Source organism: Halichoerus grypus, chromosome 8 (genome assembly GCF_964656455.1).
Source record: "Halichoerus grypus chromosome 8, mHalGry1.hap1.1, whole genome shotgun sequence".
Classification (NCBI taxonomy): Eukaryota; Metazoa; Chordata; class Mammalia; order Carnivora; family Phocidae; genus Halichoerus; species Halichoerus grypus.
The window spans coordinates 53,421,465-53,444,371 of record NC_135719.1 but is presented as its reverse complement, the minus strand read 5'-3'; the positions used below and the strand labels follow the sequence as shown (position 1 = coordinate 53,444,371).

General features: G+C 42.0%; 1 protein-coding gene across 2 annotated transcripts in view; it reads right to left on the bottom strand.

Annotated features, from left to right (window-relative positions):
• ANXA2 (annexin A2) overlaps positions 1–22,907 on the bottom strand; it is a 44,508-nt gene that overhangs the window by 13,278 nt on the left and 8,323 nt on the right. For both annotated transcript variants that reach the window (XM_036093439.2, XM_078079272.1), the window contains 3 exons: positions 19,316–19,374; positions 15,701–15,800; positions 2,240–2,334 (listed from right to left, as the gene is read on the bottom strand). In XM_036093439.2, the coding sequence (XP_035949332.1) occupies positions 2,240–2,334; positions 15,701–15,800; positions 19,316–19,363 (243 nt within the window). In that variant the 5' untranslated portion in view covers positions 19,364–19,374. The remainder of the gene's footprint in view (positions 1–2,239; positions 2,335–15,700; positions 15,801–19,315; positions 19,375–22,907) is intronic.

Genomic DNA, 22,907 nt, shown 5'->3' with positions numbered 1-22,907 from the left:
CCATTCTCTGTTCAAACCTCAAATTTGAGTACCTACTGACATCTTCCACTTCTACTATAAACTCCTATCGGCATTCAACTTCTTGCTTCTCATAAGGTCTAGCACAGGGCTGTGCACATAATAGAAACCCCAGAAATGTTTGATAAATAAAACACTACCATTCCTTATATGGAGAAATTTGGCATCTGCTTGAATGTTGAAAAAACAGAAGACCAATCGTCTTCCTCAGCTCCTCTCCACTTCTATTAGCTTTGCCTATGCTGTTCAAGGCTCATGACAGAGGCAGCTTCAGTCCATATCCCAACGTACTCTCTAATACAGGGCTTTCTCCTTGATTATGCAAACAACTCATTCAAAACACTAATGTTCTGCTTCCAAAATCTCCTTCAGAAATGATCTCAAGTAATTATGTATCTTTCTATACATGATGACAATTTTCCTTAGCCCAAGATTGAGAGACATAAAGAATCAGTAGGACAGGGGCGCCTGGGTGGCTCAGTTGGTGAAACATCCAACTCTTGACTTTGGCTGAGGTCATGATCTCAGGGTCGTGAGATTGTGCCCCGTGTCAGGCTCTGTGCTAGGTATGGAGCCTGCTTAAGATTCTCTCTTTCCCTCACCCTCTCCCTTTGCCCCTCTCCCCACTCTCTCCCTCTTTTAAAAAAAAAAAAATAAGGGGCGCCTGGGTGGCTCAGTCGTTAGCGTCTGCCTTCGGCTCAGGTCATGATCCCAGGGTCCTGGGATCGAGCCCTGCATTGGGCTCCCTGCTCCACGGGAAGCCTGCTTCTCCCTCTCCCACTCCCCCTGCTTGTGTTCCCTCTCTTGCTGTCTCTCTGTCAAACACTAAATAAAAAATTTAAAAAATAATAAAATAAAAAGAAGAAGAATCAGTAGGACAGTAAGCTGTCCCCAACACACACAAAGCCTGTGTGGTCAATGAACCCTATCATGATTCTGGTAATATCTTCCAACCAACAGAGTATGTGAGGGCTTTGTTCTCCATCTATCTAATTTGAGATCAAGATCCAGGCTTCTGTGTTTCTGTGTACACTTATGTGTACACACTCAAGTGTGTTCAAACACCCCACTCTATAAGTGACAAATGAAGGAGCAACTATAGGCACACTATCCAAAGAGGTGAGCCTGCTGCTCCAACTGGAACTCAGCCCTACCAGGTCCCAGATCCTTTTAGCAACTGGAGAAATAAAATACTCCCCTCTATGCCTCACTACAAAAGATTATATTAAGTCTAGTTGGAAAAAAAATTGTAATGCACGTAAGATGATAGAAGCCGGATTCTTCCCTATTTATGTCCTTTCCAACTGTTTGAGTAGGGGAGGGTGGGAGCCATAGCAGGGCTTGACCTGCAACTTTCAGAACCCTGGTGGTCATGTCAACCCCAAGAAAAGAAATGTCTTTTCCAGAATCCTTCCAACTCACCTCCACTGTGGCTACGAGTGAAAGCCGTTAAGTCAAACAGAAGCTGCAGGAAGCCACGCTTACTGCACTGTCCAAGAATAAATCAAAAGCTTTTAATAGCAAGAAGTTAAAAATAAAGCATCCCATCCTTAAAAATAAAATTTCCTAACACTGCAACAAAATAAAGGATGAACAAATGCTGGGTTGTTCCTTAACCACTAGTGCACAAGCAAGGGAAAAAGCGTACAAAGACTCTTTAAATAGTGGGAGCATGGCATGTTGAAGATAGCCTAGTAGACCAAATGAACTACTAACTAAGCCCATTTCCAGCAAAGCTCTTAAGAATTCAAGTATATTTTTTTAAGAGTGAGGAAAGCCTATTAGGATCAATACTAACTAAAGGCTAGTGTCCTAACATTAAATTAGAAACATCTTATCAAGAGCTAGCAGAAGTCATAAAGATGAAATGAGTTGCTACATGCAGAGAACTACATGCCTGGCACAAAGCAAGCATTCTAGAAATGATACCTGCTGTTGCTGATGTTCCCTAGTCCCTTCTAACTTTCTGTTCCCAGCAGTGCTCCCTCCACACCCTCTGGTTGGAGGAGGGCACAGTCTTTATGGATGAGCTCCAAGCACTCCAGGGATCATGAGTGTGTGAGTGATGACTTTTAACAAGGATGTAAAAGGAAAACCTTGGATACCCAAGAGTTCTAGAAGGCTCTTGCCAGGACAAGCCAGAATCCATAAAAAGAAAAAGCAATGGCTGAGGAAATGAAATTCAACAAGGAATGCCCTCCACCCCTGAAACTGCTTGTACCTTTTTGGTCCTTCTCTGGTAGGCGAAGGCAATATCCTGTCTCTGTTCATTGCTGCGGTTGGTCAAAATGTTGACAATGGTGACCTCATCCACACCTACGGAAATACAAGTTGGGAATTGTTATCACCCATGTGCTCTAGTCCTTTGGGCTTACACGGAGGGTTTTAAGCAGTATATACTGTTTTCCAAACCAAAATGCCAGGACATCAAGGGTTGTCCTTGTCAGTACCCTCCACCAAATGCGTTTAACTCAATTTTTATCCTGACAGCCACAAACCTCAAGCCTAAATGGACCTTTTGAATATCTGCATTTAAAAAAACGATTTTAGGGTGCTGGGTGGCTCAGTCAGTTAAGCGTCTGCCTTCGGCTCAGGTCATGATCCCAGGGTCCTGGGATCGAGGCCCGCATCAGGCTCCCTGCTCTGTGGGGAAGCCTGCTGCTCCCGCTCCCACTCCCCCTGCTTGTGTTCCCTTTCTCGCTATCTCTCTCTCTGTCAAATAAATAAATAAAATCTTAAAAAAAAATAAAAATAACGAAAAAATAAAATAAAAAAATGATTTTAGGGGGGCCTGGGTGGCTCAGTCGTTAAGCGTCTGCCTTCGGCTCCGGTCATGATCCCAGGACCCTGGGATCAAGTCCCGCATCGGGCTCCCTGCTCTGTGGGAAGCCTGCTTCTCCCTCTCCCACTCCCCCTGCTTGTGTTCCCTCTCTCGCTGTCTCTCTCTGTCAAATAAATAAAATTTAAAAAAAAATTAAAATAAATAAATGAATAAATAAATGATTTTATTCATAAATTGGTTTCTGGAATCAACCGTAGGAGGTGTGTTTGTGGGGCTTTGGCAGTCAGATGGAACAACAAAGTTTTAGGAGGATTTTAAATGAAGGTCCCCAAATTGCCATTTAACTGGGGATTTAATAGACAGTAACTGTGAACTGAATTAATAGAATTATTTATATTTATTGCAGGATTATGGCTATATAAGCAGCTAGGTATAATTTCTATAATTATAGAAACTGTCATGACAAATGAGTCAGATTTAATATGGCAGTTGTATTTTAATAGCATAATTGATTAATACAATCATACTTACTGAAGACTAAATTGTTTTTTAAGGAAAATAAATGTTCCACTGCTTTTAATCTTCAATAGGCAATTTTAATAATCAATTTTATAACTTTATTAAAAAGAGTAAGTGTTTTAATCTAAATTAAATCTAAATTGGGAGTTTTGAAGTGCCACCAAAATATTTTAGTACCTATTTTAATTGGAACATGTGTATTTACAAAGATAAGCAATGCCTTCTTGTATCTGAAAGTTTCCAATTTTATATCAGAAATACTCCTAAAATGCCATTTAACTGAAGAAAGCCTGATTTTAAGAATTCAGAGAGTGAAAGGTCTCCCTCCTGACCGATTATAAACTTTGTTTAATAAAAGAAAGTCTTTGCCATAACTGGATAGGTAATTCCTGGGCGAGAGAGAGAGGAGCTAAGCCCACAACGTCACATACAAATGGCAAACAGCCTGGCCTACAGGAAATCAGAGGAGTCCCCAAGCAACAGAAATGTCAGAACTGTAATGTTTTGAGGCACAGGCAATGAGCAAACTGACAGGGGAAGTACCCTCAACTCTCAAGCATGTTAGATCAAAATGCACGAAGTTAGATTTTCTGGGTATAAAAATAAGTAACATTTATTTTTGTATTTATATACTACCAGTACGTTAATCATTTAAGTGCAGCATCTATAACTTTAGCTCCAATTTTTAGAGTACCAATGTCAACAGAGAAATACAATTGCTATATATGAGATTCAGTTGCAAAGATGCTTATTTCAGCATTATATATAGTATCAAAAAATAAAGGGGAAAAAAGCCCCTATGTCCAATAAGAGTCTGATTAAATAAATGTTCTTCTGTCCAGATAACAGGATATTATAGTCATTTAAAATGATGGCATAAAATATTAATTGACATGGAAAAAATGTTCATGATATATTGTTAAGTAAAAAAACAAAACAGGTGGCAAAGCAGTATATACAGTAAAACCCAAATTTTTGTAAAATACACGTGCATGTACAAGAAAATAACTAGAGGCCTTTACACCAAAATTTTAATAGTGATCGTGTGAGTGGTAGGATTACAGATACTGTAAAGTTTTCTTTCGTTTGATTATATATACTTTCAAAGTTCACCATAATGCCATAAAAAGGGTTCTTTACATACACTGTGAATGACATATAAGTCACTGATCTGGAATCGACTAGTGACTTCACCTCGAGAGAATCCTGGCATGGTTCTAAATGCTTTAACTAAAATAAAACACAATATGCATAATAATTACAACATCTATATAATTCCCTTTGGTTTCTGAAACATCCTAACACAGATTACTTTATTATTCTTCACAACTACCCAGTAAGGATAGGCGTTCTTCTTCCCAGTTTATAGAGAGAAGCTGAAGCTCGAGAGACTGCAACTATTACAACTATTACATGTGTAAACAGCTGGCCTGTTCGGGTCTCAGTTTCTACATTTGCACTTGAACAACGACCTCCAGTTCTGCTTCCACGAAACACTAAGAGATACAGTCTTGCAAGTCTACACCCACACACATGTTCTCTCTCTTTAAATATTCTATGGCTCTAACTTCATGTTAGGAAAACCATTGCTTATAAATGTGTTTTTGCTTTACACTTAACTTTCTTCCTCAAGGGGCTCCCGGGTGGCTAAGTCAGTTAAGCATCTGCCTTTAGCTCAGGTCATGATCTCAGGTCATGATCTCTAGAGGCCTGCACTCAGGCTCCCTGCTCAGCGGGGAGTGTGCGTGTGCCTCTCCCTCTCCCTCTGCCCCTCCCCACTGCTCATGTTCTCTCTCTCTCCCTCAAATAAATAAATAACATCTTTAGAAAAAAAAAAACAAAACACTTTCTTCCTCAAATCTGAAAATGCTAGCAAACAACAAAATCAATGACATTCTCAAACCTCAATTCTAGTATTTTCTGAAAGCAATTTTGGAGCTGCTGACCTGAACACATACCAATAACACTGACCCATAAAAATTATTCTCCCTAGGAAACAAATGCAAAGTTTATGTTCATGTCAAAATGTGGTCGTAAGCCCACCTGAATTAGAATCACATGGAGTATTTATTAAACACACAGTGCCTTGAGCCATACCTGAGATCTACTGACTAAAAGGCTCCTTAGAACTTTGTACCAAGGAAGCAGCATTTCAACCAGCTCCCTGGTCATTCTGTATTTGAGAATCACCAATAGAGATGGATAAGCATAAAGAATGCAAAGATCTTTAGAAATCTGCTTACGTAGAAGACTTTTAAGTCACTTCTAACAATTGCTTCTGTGAGGGACAGGGTCGACTACAATTTCAGGAACAGAAAGTGCTTACCTTTGTCCAAATAAACCATGTAAGAAAAAAACACCCGACAGAGTTCACTGCACTAACTGCAGTGTAGTCCCACGCTCCTAGTCAGTGAGATAGCCTTTTGCCTTTCTGTTCACAGCAGCTAAGCGTCCAGCCAACAGAGTCAGAATTCAATCCAATTATTGGAAATCCCCATAAAGAGCCCAAGTGGTTAACCTAAGTCTCAAGTAGATGGCAGCAACTATGATAGTCTGAGGGAATCTAAACGTATTTTACCCGAAGTATTTACCAAGCAAACAGCCTGCCGAGATGCAGCATCCACCATGCTGGGACCCCTTACACGTGAACAATCGGATCCATTACACAAATGCTAATACCAGCAACTACAAAGAAATGGGAGCTATCTCTGCAAGTGGACGCCCCCTCCCCCTTCTAAGAACCTCACCTACATTAGCTATCTCTCCCATACCATTGTCTGCAAGTTTCAAATGGAACTGGAAAGTGGGGGGTGGAAATCATGGCGCCCCGGATCAGTTGCCTAGTCAAAGCCACTTACGGCATGTCCTGTGTCGGAACACCAGAATACACATTTCCGCCAGTGGGATTTAACCATCTTATCTTCAGAACACTGCCGCTTCCTCTCAATCTGCTATCGTAATTGGTGAGGCAGTTTATTCCCATGGAAAATAGCTCAGTACAGGTTGAAGCTGCAAGGGTCATCCAGTTACTCACCACTTCTGCCCAGAATGAGGCTAGAAGGATGAGGACTGGGCACTCAGCCACTTATGTCAGCACAATCGTCGTCAACAATGCACAGCAAGCGCCAGGACACCGGGAAAGCTTTAAATTTAATGAATTTAACATAGGTGCAGATGCCCAGGAGATGAGGCTCTGCCCCTCTGGATTTACACGTTCAGATCTCTTATGTTCAGTGCACAAGGAAGCGTCTGCTGGGCAGAAGGGGCCCAGGGGCTAAAAGAAATGGTGTGGGCAGGGCAAGAGCATAAAAAAAAAAAGCAACAAACCTGAATAATGTTCCTTTTCCCATCCCATTCCTCTTGTGCTTCACGTGGAAAGTCAAAGTAATCTAAGAAAAGGCTCACAATGGGAAACAGTGATGCGGGTAGAGGATCCTACGCAATGTAGGTGAGGACACAGTAAGGTCTGTGTTCCAGGCAGATTTTTTTTTTTTTAAAGATTTTATTTATTTATTTGACAGAGAGAGAGACAGCGAGACAGGGAACACAAGCAGGGGGAGTGGGAGAGGGAGAAGCAGGCTTCCTGGCGAGCAGGGAGCCTGATGTGGGGCTCGATCCCAGGACCCTGGGATCATGACCTGAGCCGAAGGCAGACGCTTAACGACTGAGCCACCCAGGCGCCCCGCAGGCAGATTTTTAAAAATTTCTTTTCAAAACTGATAGAAGTTAAAAATTTCAAGATTGGTAAGGAACGAAGACACAAATTTACTTGGCTCCTGATGGGAAACAACACAATAAATTTCATAAGCATTCATTCCTTTTATGAAAATTGCCAGCAAATCTCATCAGCTAACTACGAAAGTGTTTCCAGCAACACTCCTTAGCTGGGGCCTCCGAAAGGTCAGTCACTGTTCTGAATGCCAGTCAACATGAAGCAGTCGGCATGCTGCTTAGCTAGAAGACTTCTAAGTCACTTCTACCAGCTGCTCCTGTGAGGTGCAGGGTCGACTACAATTTCAGGGAAAGAAATGCTTACCTTTGTCCAAATAACCCAAGTAAGAAATAACACCTGAAGAGCTCAGTGAACACTGACACCTCTGCCAAGTGATACCACAGGGAGGCGCTGCTGACAGCACGGCTCAAGCAGAAAACTCTGGGTTCTCGGGTCCCTTAAACCATCCACCGTATTTTTCAAACATAGAGAACACTTGTAGTCTAAAATAATGGTCAACTCCAAAATCATAAAATCAGCCTCCTGGAGTTTCCTCCTCCTCTCTGCGGGTGGAAACCCCAAGTCAGCTCCACATCTGGCATTCCATGGAAAATGTATCTTTATTGTCCATGGCAAGGAACCAAGAGACCATTCTGGACAGGATGCTGACTCACATCTGCCAAGACACACTGACTGCACAAAGAAAATGGATTTCATTTTGTTTGATGAGACTCAGGAGGCCCTCAGGGCATGGCTGACTGATCAAAAAAAAAAAAAAGATTCCTTATCTAGATGATGGGAAAAACCATGCCTCAGCTTAGATTACTGGGGATATGGGTATCAAACCTCAGAAGAAATCATCTCTGCAACACGAAGGTCAGCGGCAGGTCACAGGGAGAAGAGATCCATGGGTGTGGACATATTTTGTTTATTATAATAGCATAGGCTACTCACTTGAATACCTACTATGTGCCAGTCACTTACCAAGTGCTTCACACAATTCTCCCGTGTAATATCCACCACACCTGTAAGAGGTGGGTGTTACTGTCATCCCCATCTTCACCCACGAGGAAACAAATACAAATGCTCACAGAAGGCAGGGACATGCCCAAGGTCACACAGCAGTTCACCTGCAGAGCTGGGACGCAAACCAGGATTCAAAACCCAGGTTCACTGCATTGGGCTATCCTGCCTCCTGGTATAGAAAAGTATCCAAAATTTAAAAATAAGGCAAGAGGAAGCCAGAGTGGCTAACAGGGCCATCCCAGACTGCCTCTCTGGGTTGTGCTCTCACTCAACAAGCTACTTACTACTGTTGGGCACAAGCTCTGTGGGGTTACATGTTAACTTGGAGACTATGGTCCGAAGGTTACGGCTTCAGTGCCCTGTAGGACATTAATGGTCTTGCCAGCAATCTTACCCCAACACTCTTCTCTCATTGCCTATTAATACCCAGTCTTTCAAATGTCCCTTTGAACTAGTCTTAAATCCTTTGAGTTAAATAAATGTTTGACATGTGTTCATCCCGTATCTCTATGAGTCATGTTGGTACCGTTCTGAAATTATATTTTGATACCTCTTCATACCACACTCTTCCAAATTGTTCCTAAAAAGGATTTGGGACAGTAACGTGTCCATATGTCTACAGAACTGGACTTACTATTTAGTGCATACAAACATACACACATTTAATAATCTGTAGATAATGATTTGCCACCCACTAATAGTGCATGGCCACTGAAGAGATATCCCAACTGAGGTTTTTTTCAACAGAAAGCTAGAAACTCTCTTCCAGGGTTAGCCATTAATAACATGGTGAGAGAGGGGCAGCCCCTCCCAACAAGGCTAATATGCCAACAAGCCATCTGTCTACTGGAAGTGACTTCAGGGACAGAGTGCCCACGCGCGCACGTGCACACACACACACACAGTTGCCCAAAGTAACCTTCCCATCATCAGCCACAGTGCTGCATGGCCTGGAATTCCTGTTCTCAGAGTCACTCCTCGGGATCACTCAGCAGCCGTGAGCAGTCTGTGTCCAGAGGGTCCCACCAGGAGCTGGACATTCACATGGGGGACAGGTGAAAAGGTGGGGCATCTAGATTAGTGGCGGCAACAGATGCTTCAGAAATTATGTGGGGCTCAGAACTGTACTATCCGGGCACATTAGTTACCTCCCTGTACCTTGGTTTCTCACTCTGTAAAACAGATCATGAGAACATTTAGGGGGATACAGAAAGGATGGACCGAGTAAATGACTTGGAACATGTCTACTACCTTTTCCACACTCAGCTTCTCTGTCGCGGGCCTGGCTCTTGGTTGTATTCGGTTTGGGGTCAATGAAAATAGAGGGCAATGGGGGCTTGGGGAACACTTCTGCCATTAGCACATATTAGATTACTAGTCCGGTTTCAAGATAACCTGTGGCAGCTGCCTAAGAGATGAGAGAGAAAACAAGCACTGCATGGGGTGGGAGGCGGGCTGGGGAGCCCAGCACCTCTCCCAAGACCGGCACAGCGTGGCTGTGGTCCTGACTTGCGTAAAGTGTGGTTTAGCTAAGTGCCTAAGAAGAACATTTGGCCCCAAAATCAAATTTCTTCTATTTCCATTCTGCTCTGATCTCACCTCTGCTGAGTCCCTTAGAAAGGATTTCAATGCCTTCTATTTGGCAACCCGATTATATACTTCAGTCATCTAGAACCCTGTCTGCCTTCCATGCATAATTATAGTTCTGAAATATTCCACAGGACCAGCAGGAAAACACAAAGTAGGCCAGCACCCAAAATTCAAACCAAATCAAATTGTAAATGAAGGCTGACACGCAAAATGCAAGCACCATTTTGTGCCCTGCTACTCTATTAGCCTCATGAGACAGAAAATTTTAAAATCTGAACAGAGGCAAGAGGAACCAGCATCCCCACCCTTAACTCAATTGATAGCGAAGAAGTTAATATTTACTGCCTTAGCACTGCTGACACCAGAAAAGAATCTGGTTACTACACCCAGTATCCCTGGGTGGCAGCAACTGTTGGATTTCTTCGGGGGAAAGAGGTAACAGTTTTTACAAAAAAAAAAAAGAAGGAGCGAGAGGCAGGCAGTAAAAGCTAATGCCTACCATTAGAAAGGCACCAGGGACTCCTTCACCCATGTTTTATAGACTTCTTGGCTCAGGTTTGGCATCTATACACCCATGTAGACAAAGAGCATTTTGAAGAAAATCTGAAAATCTGTGCTCAGAGTAAAGGTGGCCGTGACTCAGCACTGGTCCCTCTTTGTTCCCAGCAGGGCTGTAAGACGAGAGCTCAGTCGAAAGTAAACTTGATCACAAAGGGAAAGGCCTCAGTGAAGAGAAGGTTCCCTTCCTCCTGTTCCTGCAGAGGAAGGCCTGAGCTGCGTGAGCCACAGGGACCTTTCTCACAAGTACAGTGTTCCTCAGACTTAAGGGCTCTTGTAGGTTTGGGCCCTCCCCCCCCCCCGGCCCCCTTAGGAGAGAAGCCACCTTTCAGAGACAATCTGCCTCCTGGCATCTTCAAGAGAATACACTCCTAATTGCTGTCTCAGCTGAATGAATATTCCCCCAGGTGTGCAGGTGAAACCAAAAATACACATCCCGGCCTGCTTTCCTGGCATGGGATGTTTGTATTTTTGGCCATGCTGGAAAACATGGTTCCATTTTAAAAGTATAAGAAAAAAATAAGTGCATAAACTTGCTTCAGTTATGCTTCTCTCTCCTTGTGCCTGTAAGAAGGGGGGGGGAAATCACCCGCTTTTGCATCCCTTCCGGAGAACACAAATACTGCTAAAATCAAAACTGGCAATAATAATAGGGCAACTCATTTCCCTCCCCTTCTAGAGAGAGAGAGACCAAAGCTGTATCAGTCTATTGGCACTTACACTAACTCTGGGGTTGTGCTGCTTCTAATTACAATCTATTTTATGTAGTCTGGATTCATCCTTTTCTAATTTAGCTGACTTTCCTTTCTAGTTATTTGGACCCATATGGTAAACCATTCACAGCTGTGTTGTACACTCCACAGTGTATATTTAACCCAAGGCCAATCTAGACCAAGAGACTCCTACAGATTTAAGTCTCAGAAACCTCTTGTTAATTAAGCAATATTACTACTTTTGCATGGCTTTATTCAGTTTATAACTAGACATAAATTAAGGTAAGTAATTGTACAGTCCACCTCAAGCCAGAGTATACACAAAACCACCATGCGTTTGGTTTAGGTAACATACTCAAGAAATACTGAGATCCCTTCAAACTAAAAACAAAGCAGACTTCTGAGCTAAATTCATTTTGTGAAAACAGATCAAAGCTCACTAGGGAACTGTTATCCTTTCTGGCTACTGTCCAGATTCTGGAATTGTCTCTCTGCTGCCTCATCTCACCAGCCATGTGTCCCCCTTCTCTGTACTCACCTTGTGTGGTCTGGGATCTGTATACAATTTGACTACTATTTACATAGAGGTTAAATATTTAGTTTTTCACACAGTCTCAGGGGCTGTGTAAATAAGATTAAATAAATTTAATGAAATAAAATCCTTGCCCTCAAGGAACTCACATTCTGGTGGGAGAAACAAATCCATACATAAATAACTACAACACAATATGACAAGAGCTGTAAATTACTTACATGAAGCATCTGAGACACAGACCAAGGAATAATTGATTCTGCCTCCTTCTCAGAGAAAGCGTGAAGAGGCTGTGTATGGGCTCACTCCGAGAGGTGAGTGGGAACCGCGTGGGTGTTAGAAGTGGGCTAACACTCCCACGAGATGGGGGCTGCACACCCCTGTCAGAGTAAAAGCTCCGAATAGCCTAGAGATGAAGCTAGAGAGAGAATCTGCAATGGATGAAGCAAGGAGACCCATGAAGAGGACAGAAGCCATGACAGCCCAGGTGAGAGAGGATGTGGCTGAGGGGAAGGAGGAATAATAACTGTTTCCGGTCCTCATGACCAGTCCAGATCTCACCCAGTTCTGCCCCTCCTTCTAATCCCCCCCACGCCAGGCCTGCTCCAGTTTACCACCCTGTTTCAAAGCAACAGAAGGACCCTCCAGACTTGCTCCCAGCTGTCCTTCCTGAGAGCACTCAGACCAACAGGAAGTCCGTGGTCAGTCAGACCGAGCAGGTAATGCCCAGAGAGCTCTGTGCTTGGCACGCGCGGGCCCGCGTCCTGGGCTACCCTACCTGGGAGAGGGAGGCCCACATAGTCATCTTTTCATGGTCCTTTGGCCTTTGTTTATATCAGCATTCAAGGGTTACCCTCTGTTTTCTTTGATGTCAAGGAAACCGCAATCACAGAGTATTGTGTTCTTCTGTAAAGGGCTTGAGACTGGAGTGGAGTGAAGGGTGGCACAAGCTTCTTAATTATACAATAGAAGGCCTTTTAACGGGAGGCTAAAATATTAATTAGCTCATTTTTAAAAGTGGTATGAGTTATCTACAAACATCAAGAGGAAGGAGAAAGGGAAAAAGGGATGTTACTTTCCCAACTACTGATTCCATTTTTATTTGTAATTACATTTATTGCTTTCCATTTGTGAAGTTGATACATGTCATCACAGAAAATTTGGAAAACACAGAATATGCTGAAAGCACAAAAAAGGAAAAGAATCAGTTCCATAACTGACAACTTTAAGGTGAATGCATGTTAAAACGAGCATTCTAAAATTGTGATAGTTGCACAACTCGGTGAACACACTAAAAAATTTAATTGCACATTTTATATAGGTAAATTGTATGAATGTGAACTATATCTCAATAAAAATTGTTCATAAATTTTATTTTTCACATTTCACATTCTACAGATATTCTATGTAACACAGAGGGAGTTACCATAACCTATTAAGTCATTCCCCAACTAGCTGGGTTTTTCACTACCATAACCAATGCTGATATAAACATCTTTGGTATACTGAGCTCTATATGAGTATCATTTTCTTTCTCCTCAGTAGTTTCCTAGAAGGATTTAAGGTTTCCAAACATACTAACAACCCAGAAATTATTTTATAAGACTAAGAGAATTAACTCAAGAAAATTCAGTTACTCTCTACAATTACTAAGGCACCAAAAATAAGTGGTCCTAAGTGAAAGTCACTAGGCATTAAGTCTGAAGAGAAGATAGGGCACCTAAAGCTGGGCCACAAATATGACATGTATCTGATATCAATAGAATCACAACTGCAAAATGTTTTTCATGTCTGAAAATAACTTATGGCTAAGGAAAAAAGTCCAATCCTCAACAGGTGGGTGGCACAACATCGGGGTGTTTAAGAACACAGGCTTGGGGCTGGACAAAGTTGTTCAAACCCCAATTTGAACCAAGGCCAAGAAACCTGGACCATGTTAATCCTAAACTGTGTCACCCATAAATTGGAGAGGATATAACACTACATCAGGATGAATCTGAAGTTCACCTAAGAAGAACATTCCTAAAGCGCTTGGTGCAATGCCTTCCCATAATGAGCACTCAATAAATAGTGGCAACCAGGATCATGGTGATGTCAGCTGCTTTTGACCAAACTGGAATGCAGGAATCCAAATCTAAGCCCTCCAGACGTCTCTGTTTAGAAACTAAAGTATTTTCCGACTAACTCAGAAAGGGCCTGAAGGTATTTTTATTACCATGGGAGTTTCAGCTGTGACCAGAGCTCATTTGCGCAATCTTTACATTCCAGGGCGCTTAAAAGCTTTCTCATGCAAGGATGAAAGCAGCCTTTGTCAAAGTTGTAAAAGGCACCTTCTTTGTCAGATGAGTTAACTGTGAGGTGAGTTAAGTGTGTTTCTGCAGTGGCGTGTTCGGAAACCCCAGGAATGTAGGCACACCCAAATAGTGAGATAGGGTGAGTTGTAGGAAAGTGGGTCGTGCGTATGTGCATGCGAACGCTCGCGAGAGTGTGTGTGTGTGTCTGTGTCTGAGTGTGTGTTGAAATAACACATTTTGAGCAATATCTACATGTCAGGCACCACTTCATACTTCCCAACTGTGTGTGGTGGAACTTTGATTAGCCCTACTTTGTATGTGGAAGCTGAAGCTTAAGGAAGTGAAGTGTTTTTCCAGAGTCAGCTAGCTAGGAAATGAGTGGCAGAGCCAAGATGTAAAGGGCCATGATTGCACAATCTCCCATCCACTACACCCCAGCTCCACCAAAGAGAACGATCTGTGGTGAGATAAGCCTGCACGTTTTAGTCTCATTTTCTGATTAGTGACTTCCTGACTTCCCAGCCTGGCGTTTGGCAAGTATGGTCATTTGAAAGCCTCAATAAAAGAAGACTTTTGAAAGGTCTAATTTGGATGCTTCCTTATTCTCCCTCCAGCTGTCCAGGCAGTCATTCTGGGAGGTACCCAGTGTCCCCAGGGGACGTAAGGCTGCTTTAGGATGATGCAAATCCTTGTGTCCTGTCAGAGCCACAGGACGTAAAAGATCTTTCTCCTTTCCGTCCTATCTCTGGAAACAAAGTCACCAGTTTCTCCAAGGGTTTTAGGAAAGATGGCGATATAATTTATCCCACAAAACAAAACAATTCTGAGAGTGAAAAGGGGCACAATCAGTAAATAATGCAGACATAAATAAGCCAGGAATATGATCACCCTTGTTTTAGGTTCCTAGGTCATCCCGGTTGAGGTTCCCAGTCTATCGGTGACCTGCATGTGAATTGTACAAGTGTGTTTGTCGATAAGTTAAAACACTGTACTTCCAAGAGAAAACTGTCCATGGTTCTTCACCAGAGGTATGAACCAGCATCTGCTCTGGTTGATGGGTCATGTCTGCATCTCAGTCTAGCCTCACAGTGAAAGAAGTGCTTTGTCCAAAAGGGGAAAGAGTGTGGTATCACAAGCATCACCACAATAATCACAATGTCCCAGGGATTCGAGGGATGGAGCAAGCCCAAAGACACACTCTTCATTAACATAAGCCAAAGAGTCTGAACATTAACTTTTATAGACACAGAAAACAGCACAATGATGACCCGAACAAGTTCTTACTCAATCCCACCCAATTAAATGCTTTATCCGCTCTATTTCGAAAGGAAGTTCTTATGCCTTCTGGCCCTCCCTTACTCATCCCAGAACTCGAGGAAATACACTCATTCTGACACCTCTTCTAATTCAAGGTCCAGGTCTAAGGAGTGGTGTAACTAGTAGGGCTAAAAAAAAAAAAGTCCGAATTTTTTGTTCATTAGATCTAAAAGCAAATTAGTACAAATTTTCCCAGCATTTTTCCAACAAATGTGTTGAAATACAGGGGGATACAGGACAAAAAAAAGCCAGTTTGGGGTCACCATGACCAACCTCTTCCTTATAAAAAGAGACACGGAGGCTTCCAAGTGAAGAGCAGAGCCAAAAACACACATCCAGGCAATCAGGCCTCCTGCTCTCAGCTGAGGCCTGTTTCCCTGTTACTACGCTCCTTGGTTAAAATACTTTCTCATGTTTTAAGTCTTCCCTCCAAAGAGAGGAAGGAAGAGGAAGGGAGAAAGGAAAGGATGAAGGGAGGGAGGAAGGAAGGGTGGGGTGAGATGGGGAAGGTTTAGATCCACTCCACTAAAGCTCGAGCACAATTTCAAATGACTAGTAAATGGAGATTTGAGGGAGAATGAAGAGACAACTAAAAATGCCTGTCATTGTCAGCCTGACAAGAGGACAAATGTCACCTACCTTTGGTCTTGATGGCCGTTTCAATATTCAGAGCATCACGCTCAGCATCAAAATTGGTGTATGCTTTGACCGACCCGTATGCACTTGGGGGCGTGGAGTGCTGAGGTTAAAAGACAAACATACTCAAATCATACACATTTAAAATCTTCCCCTGAAATATCCCTGAGATAGATTTTTTTCTATTGTTTCTTTAAACAATTCAAATCATTCATAGACTAGGTAACTAGGTAAGTATTAATGTGCCATCACACAGGGAATAAGAAACTTCACTGTTTCTAATGAGAATTTATCTTCAAAAGCTCAGCTAGTATAGAAAATGCTGTTTGTATTTTCACTTATTCTACCTCTAGTGCAAGCTCAAAAGCAGACAACCCAAAGCTGGGCACTGGAAACCATTTATCTGGGAAGGCTTTGAAAAGCATTAAACTGGGCCGGCAACAATTTGAAACAAGCTGAAAATGTGGAAATGCCTGAATGACAAGTGTGCTTAGCCAAGTTTTTGCTACAGGCATCTGAATTTCCACAGGGCCTGTATCACTGAGCTCACAATTCTTTAAAATGCAAATGTATAATGCTGGCCTGCTTGTTTCAGACTATCAGATAAGTGAGGGAAGCCCAGGCACCAAGGTGGTCAGGCCTCCTGGCCCACATCCTCTTTGTGTTTGCTAAGTTCCTGCTTCCGTCTCTCTCCTCTGTCCTCTCCTGTCTGTAACACTAAGCTTTTAACCCTATGGCTACCACTCTTCCTATTTTTTTCTTTTTAAAAAAATTTTTTTTCTGGGGCGCCTGGGTGGCTTAGTCGTTGGGCATCTGCCTTCGGCTCGGGTCATGATCCCAGGGTCCTGAGATCGAGCCCTACATCGGGAAGCCCTGCTTCTCCCTTTCCCACTCCCCCCTGCTTGTTTTCCCTCTCTCGCTCTCTCTCTCTCTCTCTGTCTCTGTCATATAAATAAAAAATCTTTAAAAAAAATTTTTTTTTTCTTATTGCCTTTTAAACCATACTCTCTTCCTTTTCCAATGCTTTTCAAAACCCATTACCTTGCCTGATCTGATGGATCCATTTCCATCCCACCCCACCACCCCAGATTGAGGTAAGGACAGTAGTATGTGTCTACATCAGTTCTACTATCCGAAGTGTTAATTACTCTTCTTCCTTGAGAGCTCTTACAGCTTCCCTCCTCCCTGCTACCCGGTCCCAAAGCAAAGGGCAGGCAAAAGAAGATGGACAATGTGGTTTAGGTTGTCAGTGGAACCATCCACCTTCAACACCAAGATTCGTCTATCCACGACCTCCCCTGAGTACATAATGCCCATCATAATGTGATGACTTTGCCTTAGCTCAGTTTCTGGGAAGAGTCAGAGTCTGAGGTGCCCTGACTTACCTCTCCACCCACAGGCAACACATTATGAGACATCCCAGCACCCATTTCATTTGCTTTTATTAGGAGTGCGATTATACAAGTAAGTAACTAAGATGACATCCTCTTAAATGTTTCCCAGGCCAAACCAGAAATCTAAGTTCAGGACTAGACAGAGTATTTCAAAATGCACTTGTGACCATCTTGGCCAAATAGTGAATCCAGTTAACATTTATAACTCTGAAGCACAGTGGATTATTAAAGTATTTTCCATCTAATTTTACTGAACTTTCCAGTAAGATTAAACCAGTGGAAATGGAACATACATTTAGGCAAAGGTAAGGACAAAGCGTTATTCTGAAATACTATATTTGTTATGGTGGCTACAAAGTGTGGATGGAAATCTAAGAAAAACACTTCCCTATTTATTAACAATGCCATCAATTATTTACAAAGGCAGGCAGTCTGGTCATTGAGCCATTATCACATACGGCTTCATTTCCTAGACGGTATGTCGTCTTATTCCAAAAACAACAGTGAGTAGGGAAAGTTTTGCATACCTTTTATAAAACTTCTAGAAACAAAACTAAATGGATAATTGAACCTATTATCTGTAGAATCCACCTGTCTGAAAATCAAATTATTGTGGAAAAGTGTTTTTTTCTTCCTCCAAAATATGGGGGAAAGTATGACATTTTCTATTGCAGTCCCATCTCTCCACACAGAGAGATGCATTATACTAAAGTAACTTCAAAGGTTACACGAAAAGCCCTTTTCTAAAAAAAAAAAAAAATAAATAAATAAAAAAAAAAAAAAAAAAGAAAAGCCCTTTTCTGAAATCTGATACTAAAAACAATCTGATAATCAGATCCATTAAGAAAAAAAATTATTGGGGCGCCTGGGTGGCTCAGTCGTTAAGCATCTGCCTTCGGCTCAGGTCATGATCCCAGGGTCCTGGGATCGAGTCCCGCATCGGGCTCCCCTGCTCCGCAGGAAGCCTGCTTCTCCCTCTCCCACTCCCCCTGCTTGTGTTCCCTCTCTCACTGTCTCTCTGTCTGTCTTATAAATGAATGGATAAAATCTTTAAAAAAAAAAAAAAAAGAAAAGAAAAAATTATTTAGCTCTTGGACTTGTCTGGACCTCAACCTGCAGCTCCTAAGTGTTGCCAACAACAGTGTGCACAAGTTCCATGAGGAAAGATTAAAAATATACAGGCTCTATAGTCCATACAACCTGTGTTTGCATATACGCCACCTATCTGAACATTTGACGGCAAGCACCAGAGATAATAGAGGGTTCCGTACCACCTAATCCAAACTGCTGTCAAGTGTCTTTTGAGTGCTTCTATGTATTTCAGTTTCAGTAAGAGCATATTTTGAAGTATCTGCAAGATATGCCTACAAACCAGTGTTACTGCTGAGTTTTTGTAAAAGCCATTTCTACCAAGATGACCTGAAAGATGTATGGTATTATTAGATATTTTTACATATTCATAATTTATATTCTACTTGATTTTAAAAGTATTTGCAATGACTTATAATTTCACATACAGTTTAAAAAATTTTTAACTGTAAAACAAAGCAGATGCATCAGAATTTCCAGGTTCACATATTTCCTGTGAAAGACAGATATAATTCTGAGCTCCTTGATAGCTAAAGCAAAAAAAGGAAACATGATGAATTAGAATACTTTATTTAGCTAAACAAAACAAAACAAAACAAAAACACACAACACACACACCCACACACACACACACACAAATAGTTCTTCTGGAGAAAAGAATTCCCAGATGTTAAATTAAAACAACAACAACAACAAACATGTAAGTCCTTGTCTAGAATAACTTCATGGACACTGTAAGAAGTCCAAAACGCAAGGATCATTTTTGATATGGCTATAGCTTATGCCAATCATTAATAAAATGGCAGGGTATGACATTAAAACTCAAGTATCATCATGACAATTACTACCACTGACACACTAAGTATATAACAGAATAAAACTCCAGCCACCCCAGTGTCACTAATGCCTGTCCAATTTTAATGTGATGCTAAAGAAGTTTCTAGTGCCGTAACATTTCTGTCAAATTGAACTACTGGGAAGAGTAAAAGTAATGGGGAAGAAAAGTGGAACAAAGAGTGGGGAATGATTGTCTAAATTTGTCCTTGTCCTTAGATGTACAAGGAAGGCGAGTAGCACAGTTATCCAAAGATGTCTAATTTGCAAAAATTACACAAAGTGAAAATGATATACTTACATCACCCTCCAAGCTGAGCTTGCAGAGAATTTCGTGAACAGTAGACATTTTGAAGGAAGCTGGGGGGAAAAAGTACAACAAAAAGTATTTATGAAGAGGCTTTCCTTTCTCCTGAAGTGCAGTGATTCATTATACTAATCTCTATTTCTTGGACCATTTCATCTGAGGATATTAGAGTAATTTTTGCAAATAGATGCAATTCCTATCTTATGATTGGGCAAATTAAAGCTGGGAGATGGTTTTTAGGTTTCAGATGGACTATAGAAGTAGCCAGTCGGGGCACCTGGGTGACTCAGTAGGTTAAGCGTCTGCCTTCGGCTCAGGTCACGATCCCGGGGTCCTGGGATCAAGTCCTGCACTGAGCTCCCTGCTCAGCAGGGAGTCTGCTCCTGCCTCTCCCTCTGCCTGACCCCTCATGCTCTCTCTCTTTCTCAAATAAATAAAATCTTAAAAAAAAAAAAAAAGAAGTAGCTAGTCTTTCTCATGCTCTGTGTAAAGAGAACGCTGGGAGACTGATTTGGGAATACAAAAACAGAATGCTCCCCAAGGCTCATGCAACTTGTCTGAACAGGATAAGACTGAATCTTCCATTTCTCATGAAAAGTGATAAGCTTGTCCAACCAGCCACTGCTTCTGTGTTTCTCACCAGTAATTTACCCTATTGAAAAGGACCTGAAATCAATAGCATTTGCACGCTGGTCCATTCCTAAATAGAACCTTTATTACTATCCATGATTTTCTTAGCTCACCAATGCTTACAAGATATGCAACTGTTTATGAAAAAGACCATGGACAGATTTTCTGACATTAACTCATTCCAGAAAAGACTGATCCCTTGTATTTAAGGTTCAAAAGGGATGAGATGAAGTCATCTTCCAGTTAATACACTTAATTGGGCAGTGACACTAGGCTGATGAATTGGCTTTCCAGCTTTGCAATCACACAGTTCTCGGAATTGATACACCAGCCTCGGCCAATGAAGAGTGCCCAAGTAGTAGGAAATTTATCTCAACTGAGACAAGATGGGTCATTCAGCATCATCATCCCCAAAAGAAGGAAAATAGAGCAGAGCTATAACCTGAAACAGTGGGATCGACATCTGAATTGAAGTAACTCCTGCTTTGGTCTCTTTGTTTAATATTCTTTAATCAAAGAAATTATGCCCATGCAAATCCAGCTTTCCATCTTCCCAACAGTTTGCATGGTCTAAATATTTTCATAGAACTGGCTTGGAGGGAGTATTTGACACAGACATTTGCTAACTTATCGGAACACTGTGGACTCAGCAGATTCCAGGCTCTGTGTTGGGTGGAGGTGGGGGAATCTAGGAAGATATGCCTCTATTTGTGTTTATGGAGATATTTCTGCAAGATTTTCTTTCTTTTTTTTTTTTTTAAAGATTTTATTTATTTATTTGAGAGAGAGAGAATGAGAGAGAGCGAGTACATGAGGGGGGAGGGTCAGAGGGAGAAGCAGACTCCCTGCCGAGCAGGGAGCCCGATGCGGAACTCGATCCTGGGACTCCAGGATCATGACCTGAGCCGAAGGCAGTCGCTTAACAAACTGAGCTACCCAGGCTCCCTGCAAGATTTTCATCCTGAGCTCTCTCCTAGACCACCCCTCTCTCTTCTTAATGATTACAGTATAGTTTTAAGCATGGCAAAAAGAAAATCAAAGCTGTTCCAATTACCCCCACTCCCACAGCTCTCAGACACCCCCACCCCCAAATATGTCCCGTGGCTGGGATGCAATCCTGACTTTAAAAGGTCTTGCTCTATAAATACACTGTGCTACATCCAGACAATGGAATATTATTCAGAACTGAAAAGAAATGAGCTATCAAGCCATGAACGGACATGGAGGAATCTTAAATGCATCATATTACTAAGTGAAAGAAGCCAGTCTGAAGGGCTACATACTACATACATAGTATGATTCCAACTATCTGACATTCTGGGTAAGGCAAGACCATGGAGACAGGAGAAGGATCAGTGGTTGCCAGGAATTAGAGGGAAAGGAGGAAGGGATGAAGAGGTGGAGCACAGAGGATTTTTAGGGCTGTGAAACTACTCTGCATGATACTATAATGGTGGATACATGCCATTATACATTGGCCAAAACCCAAAGAATGTACAGCACTAAGAGTGAACCCTAATGTGAACTATGGGCTCTGAATGATAGTGATGTGTCAATACAGGTTCATCGGTTGTAGCAAATATACCACTCTGGTGTGGGAGGCCATGCATCTCTGTAACTGGACTATTCAATACAGCAGCTACCAGCCACACGTGGCTATCAAGCATTTGGAAAGTGTCTTGTCCAAACCAAGATGTGCTGTAAGTATAAACTACACACTGGATTCTGAAGACTTAGCATGAGAAAAAATATAAAATTTCTCTGTTTTTTATACTGATTATATATTGTATTTATGATACCTTGGGTTAAACAAAATAAATTATTTAGATTTAATTTCACCTGTTTCTTTTCCCTTTTTTAATGTGGCTACTAGAAAATTTACAATTGCATATGCAGCTCACATTCTATTTCTGTTGGGCAGTGCTGGTCTAGAGGATCCCAGGGTGCCATGGTCCAATCCTAGTCCAAAAACGTTTGCAGTAGCCAGGTCATATGAAAATTTAGTTTGAGATTTCTTGTCAGGACAGACAAGTTTGAGTCTGCCTTGACAGAGCAAGAAATATCCTACTTCTACTTGGGCCAAGAAATATTCTGGAGGGTCTCGTCAGTATCCATCAGCCTGAGAATCACCAAAGCGGAGATGAATTCCATAGGACACTAACCACCCAATCCTGACCTTGACCATCACCCCTGAGCCTCGTCAGAACTGCAGTAGGTCTGCAGTGAGGGGTAAACTGTTGTCATCTGCCTTACAGAATTCTAGTCCCCACTGTAAATGGCTAAGAAATAAAAATGCCAAAACAAAAGCAGAACCCCAAAGAGAGGATCAGTAAGTCAGACTTGCAAACAGAATTGTTTCTGCTCACAAAGAAATGTGGATTAAAAGTCCACTTCATTCTTAAATCAGGTGCCTCAACGCGGGTTCTGCTGTTTAGGGAATCTCGACCACAGAGGAACAGTAAGTTTTTATTGTACGGTTCTTTCAAGCTGCCTTTCCAGCCCTGAGCACTGGCTTTGCAGACAGCTGCCAAAGCTTGTCTCATATGGGACCCTCATTACTGTACAAGCCAAAGACAATCTGATATACACTCTCCATTCCTGTTAATTCTTCTCCCACAGCCGCAACACACTGAGGAGAGACAGAAAATAGGGGTTTTTAAAGGCCCCACAAATCTTTCTTTCCGTTTTATTGTCCACAGTTGTGCTGTTCTTTCATCACATCAATCCCACATGCTACTATCAATTAAATTCCTACATATCATCTCGTCGAAATAGTTCAAAACCCATCCTTCAACAGCCTTCTCTTATTCCAGCTAAGGCCAGCCCTCAAAGATTGGCACAGAACCCAGCCTCAGCGCCTTCTATCTACTCCCCCAGCAGAAGTGGACTTGAGCCTAATAGTTACTTGCTTCTCCCCAAACGCTGTACTCCTTTCATCCACAGCGCCCTGACCCCT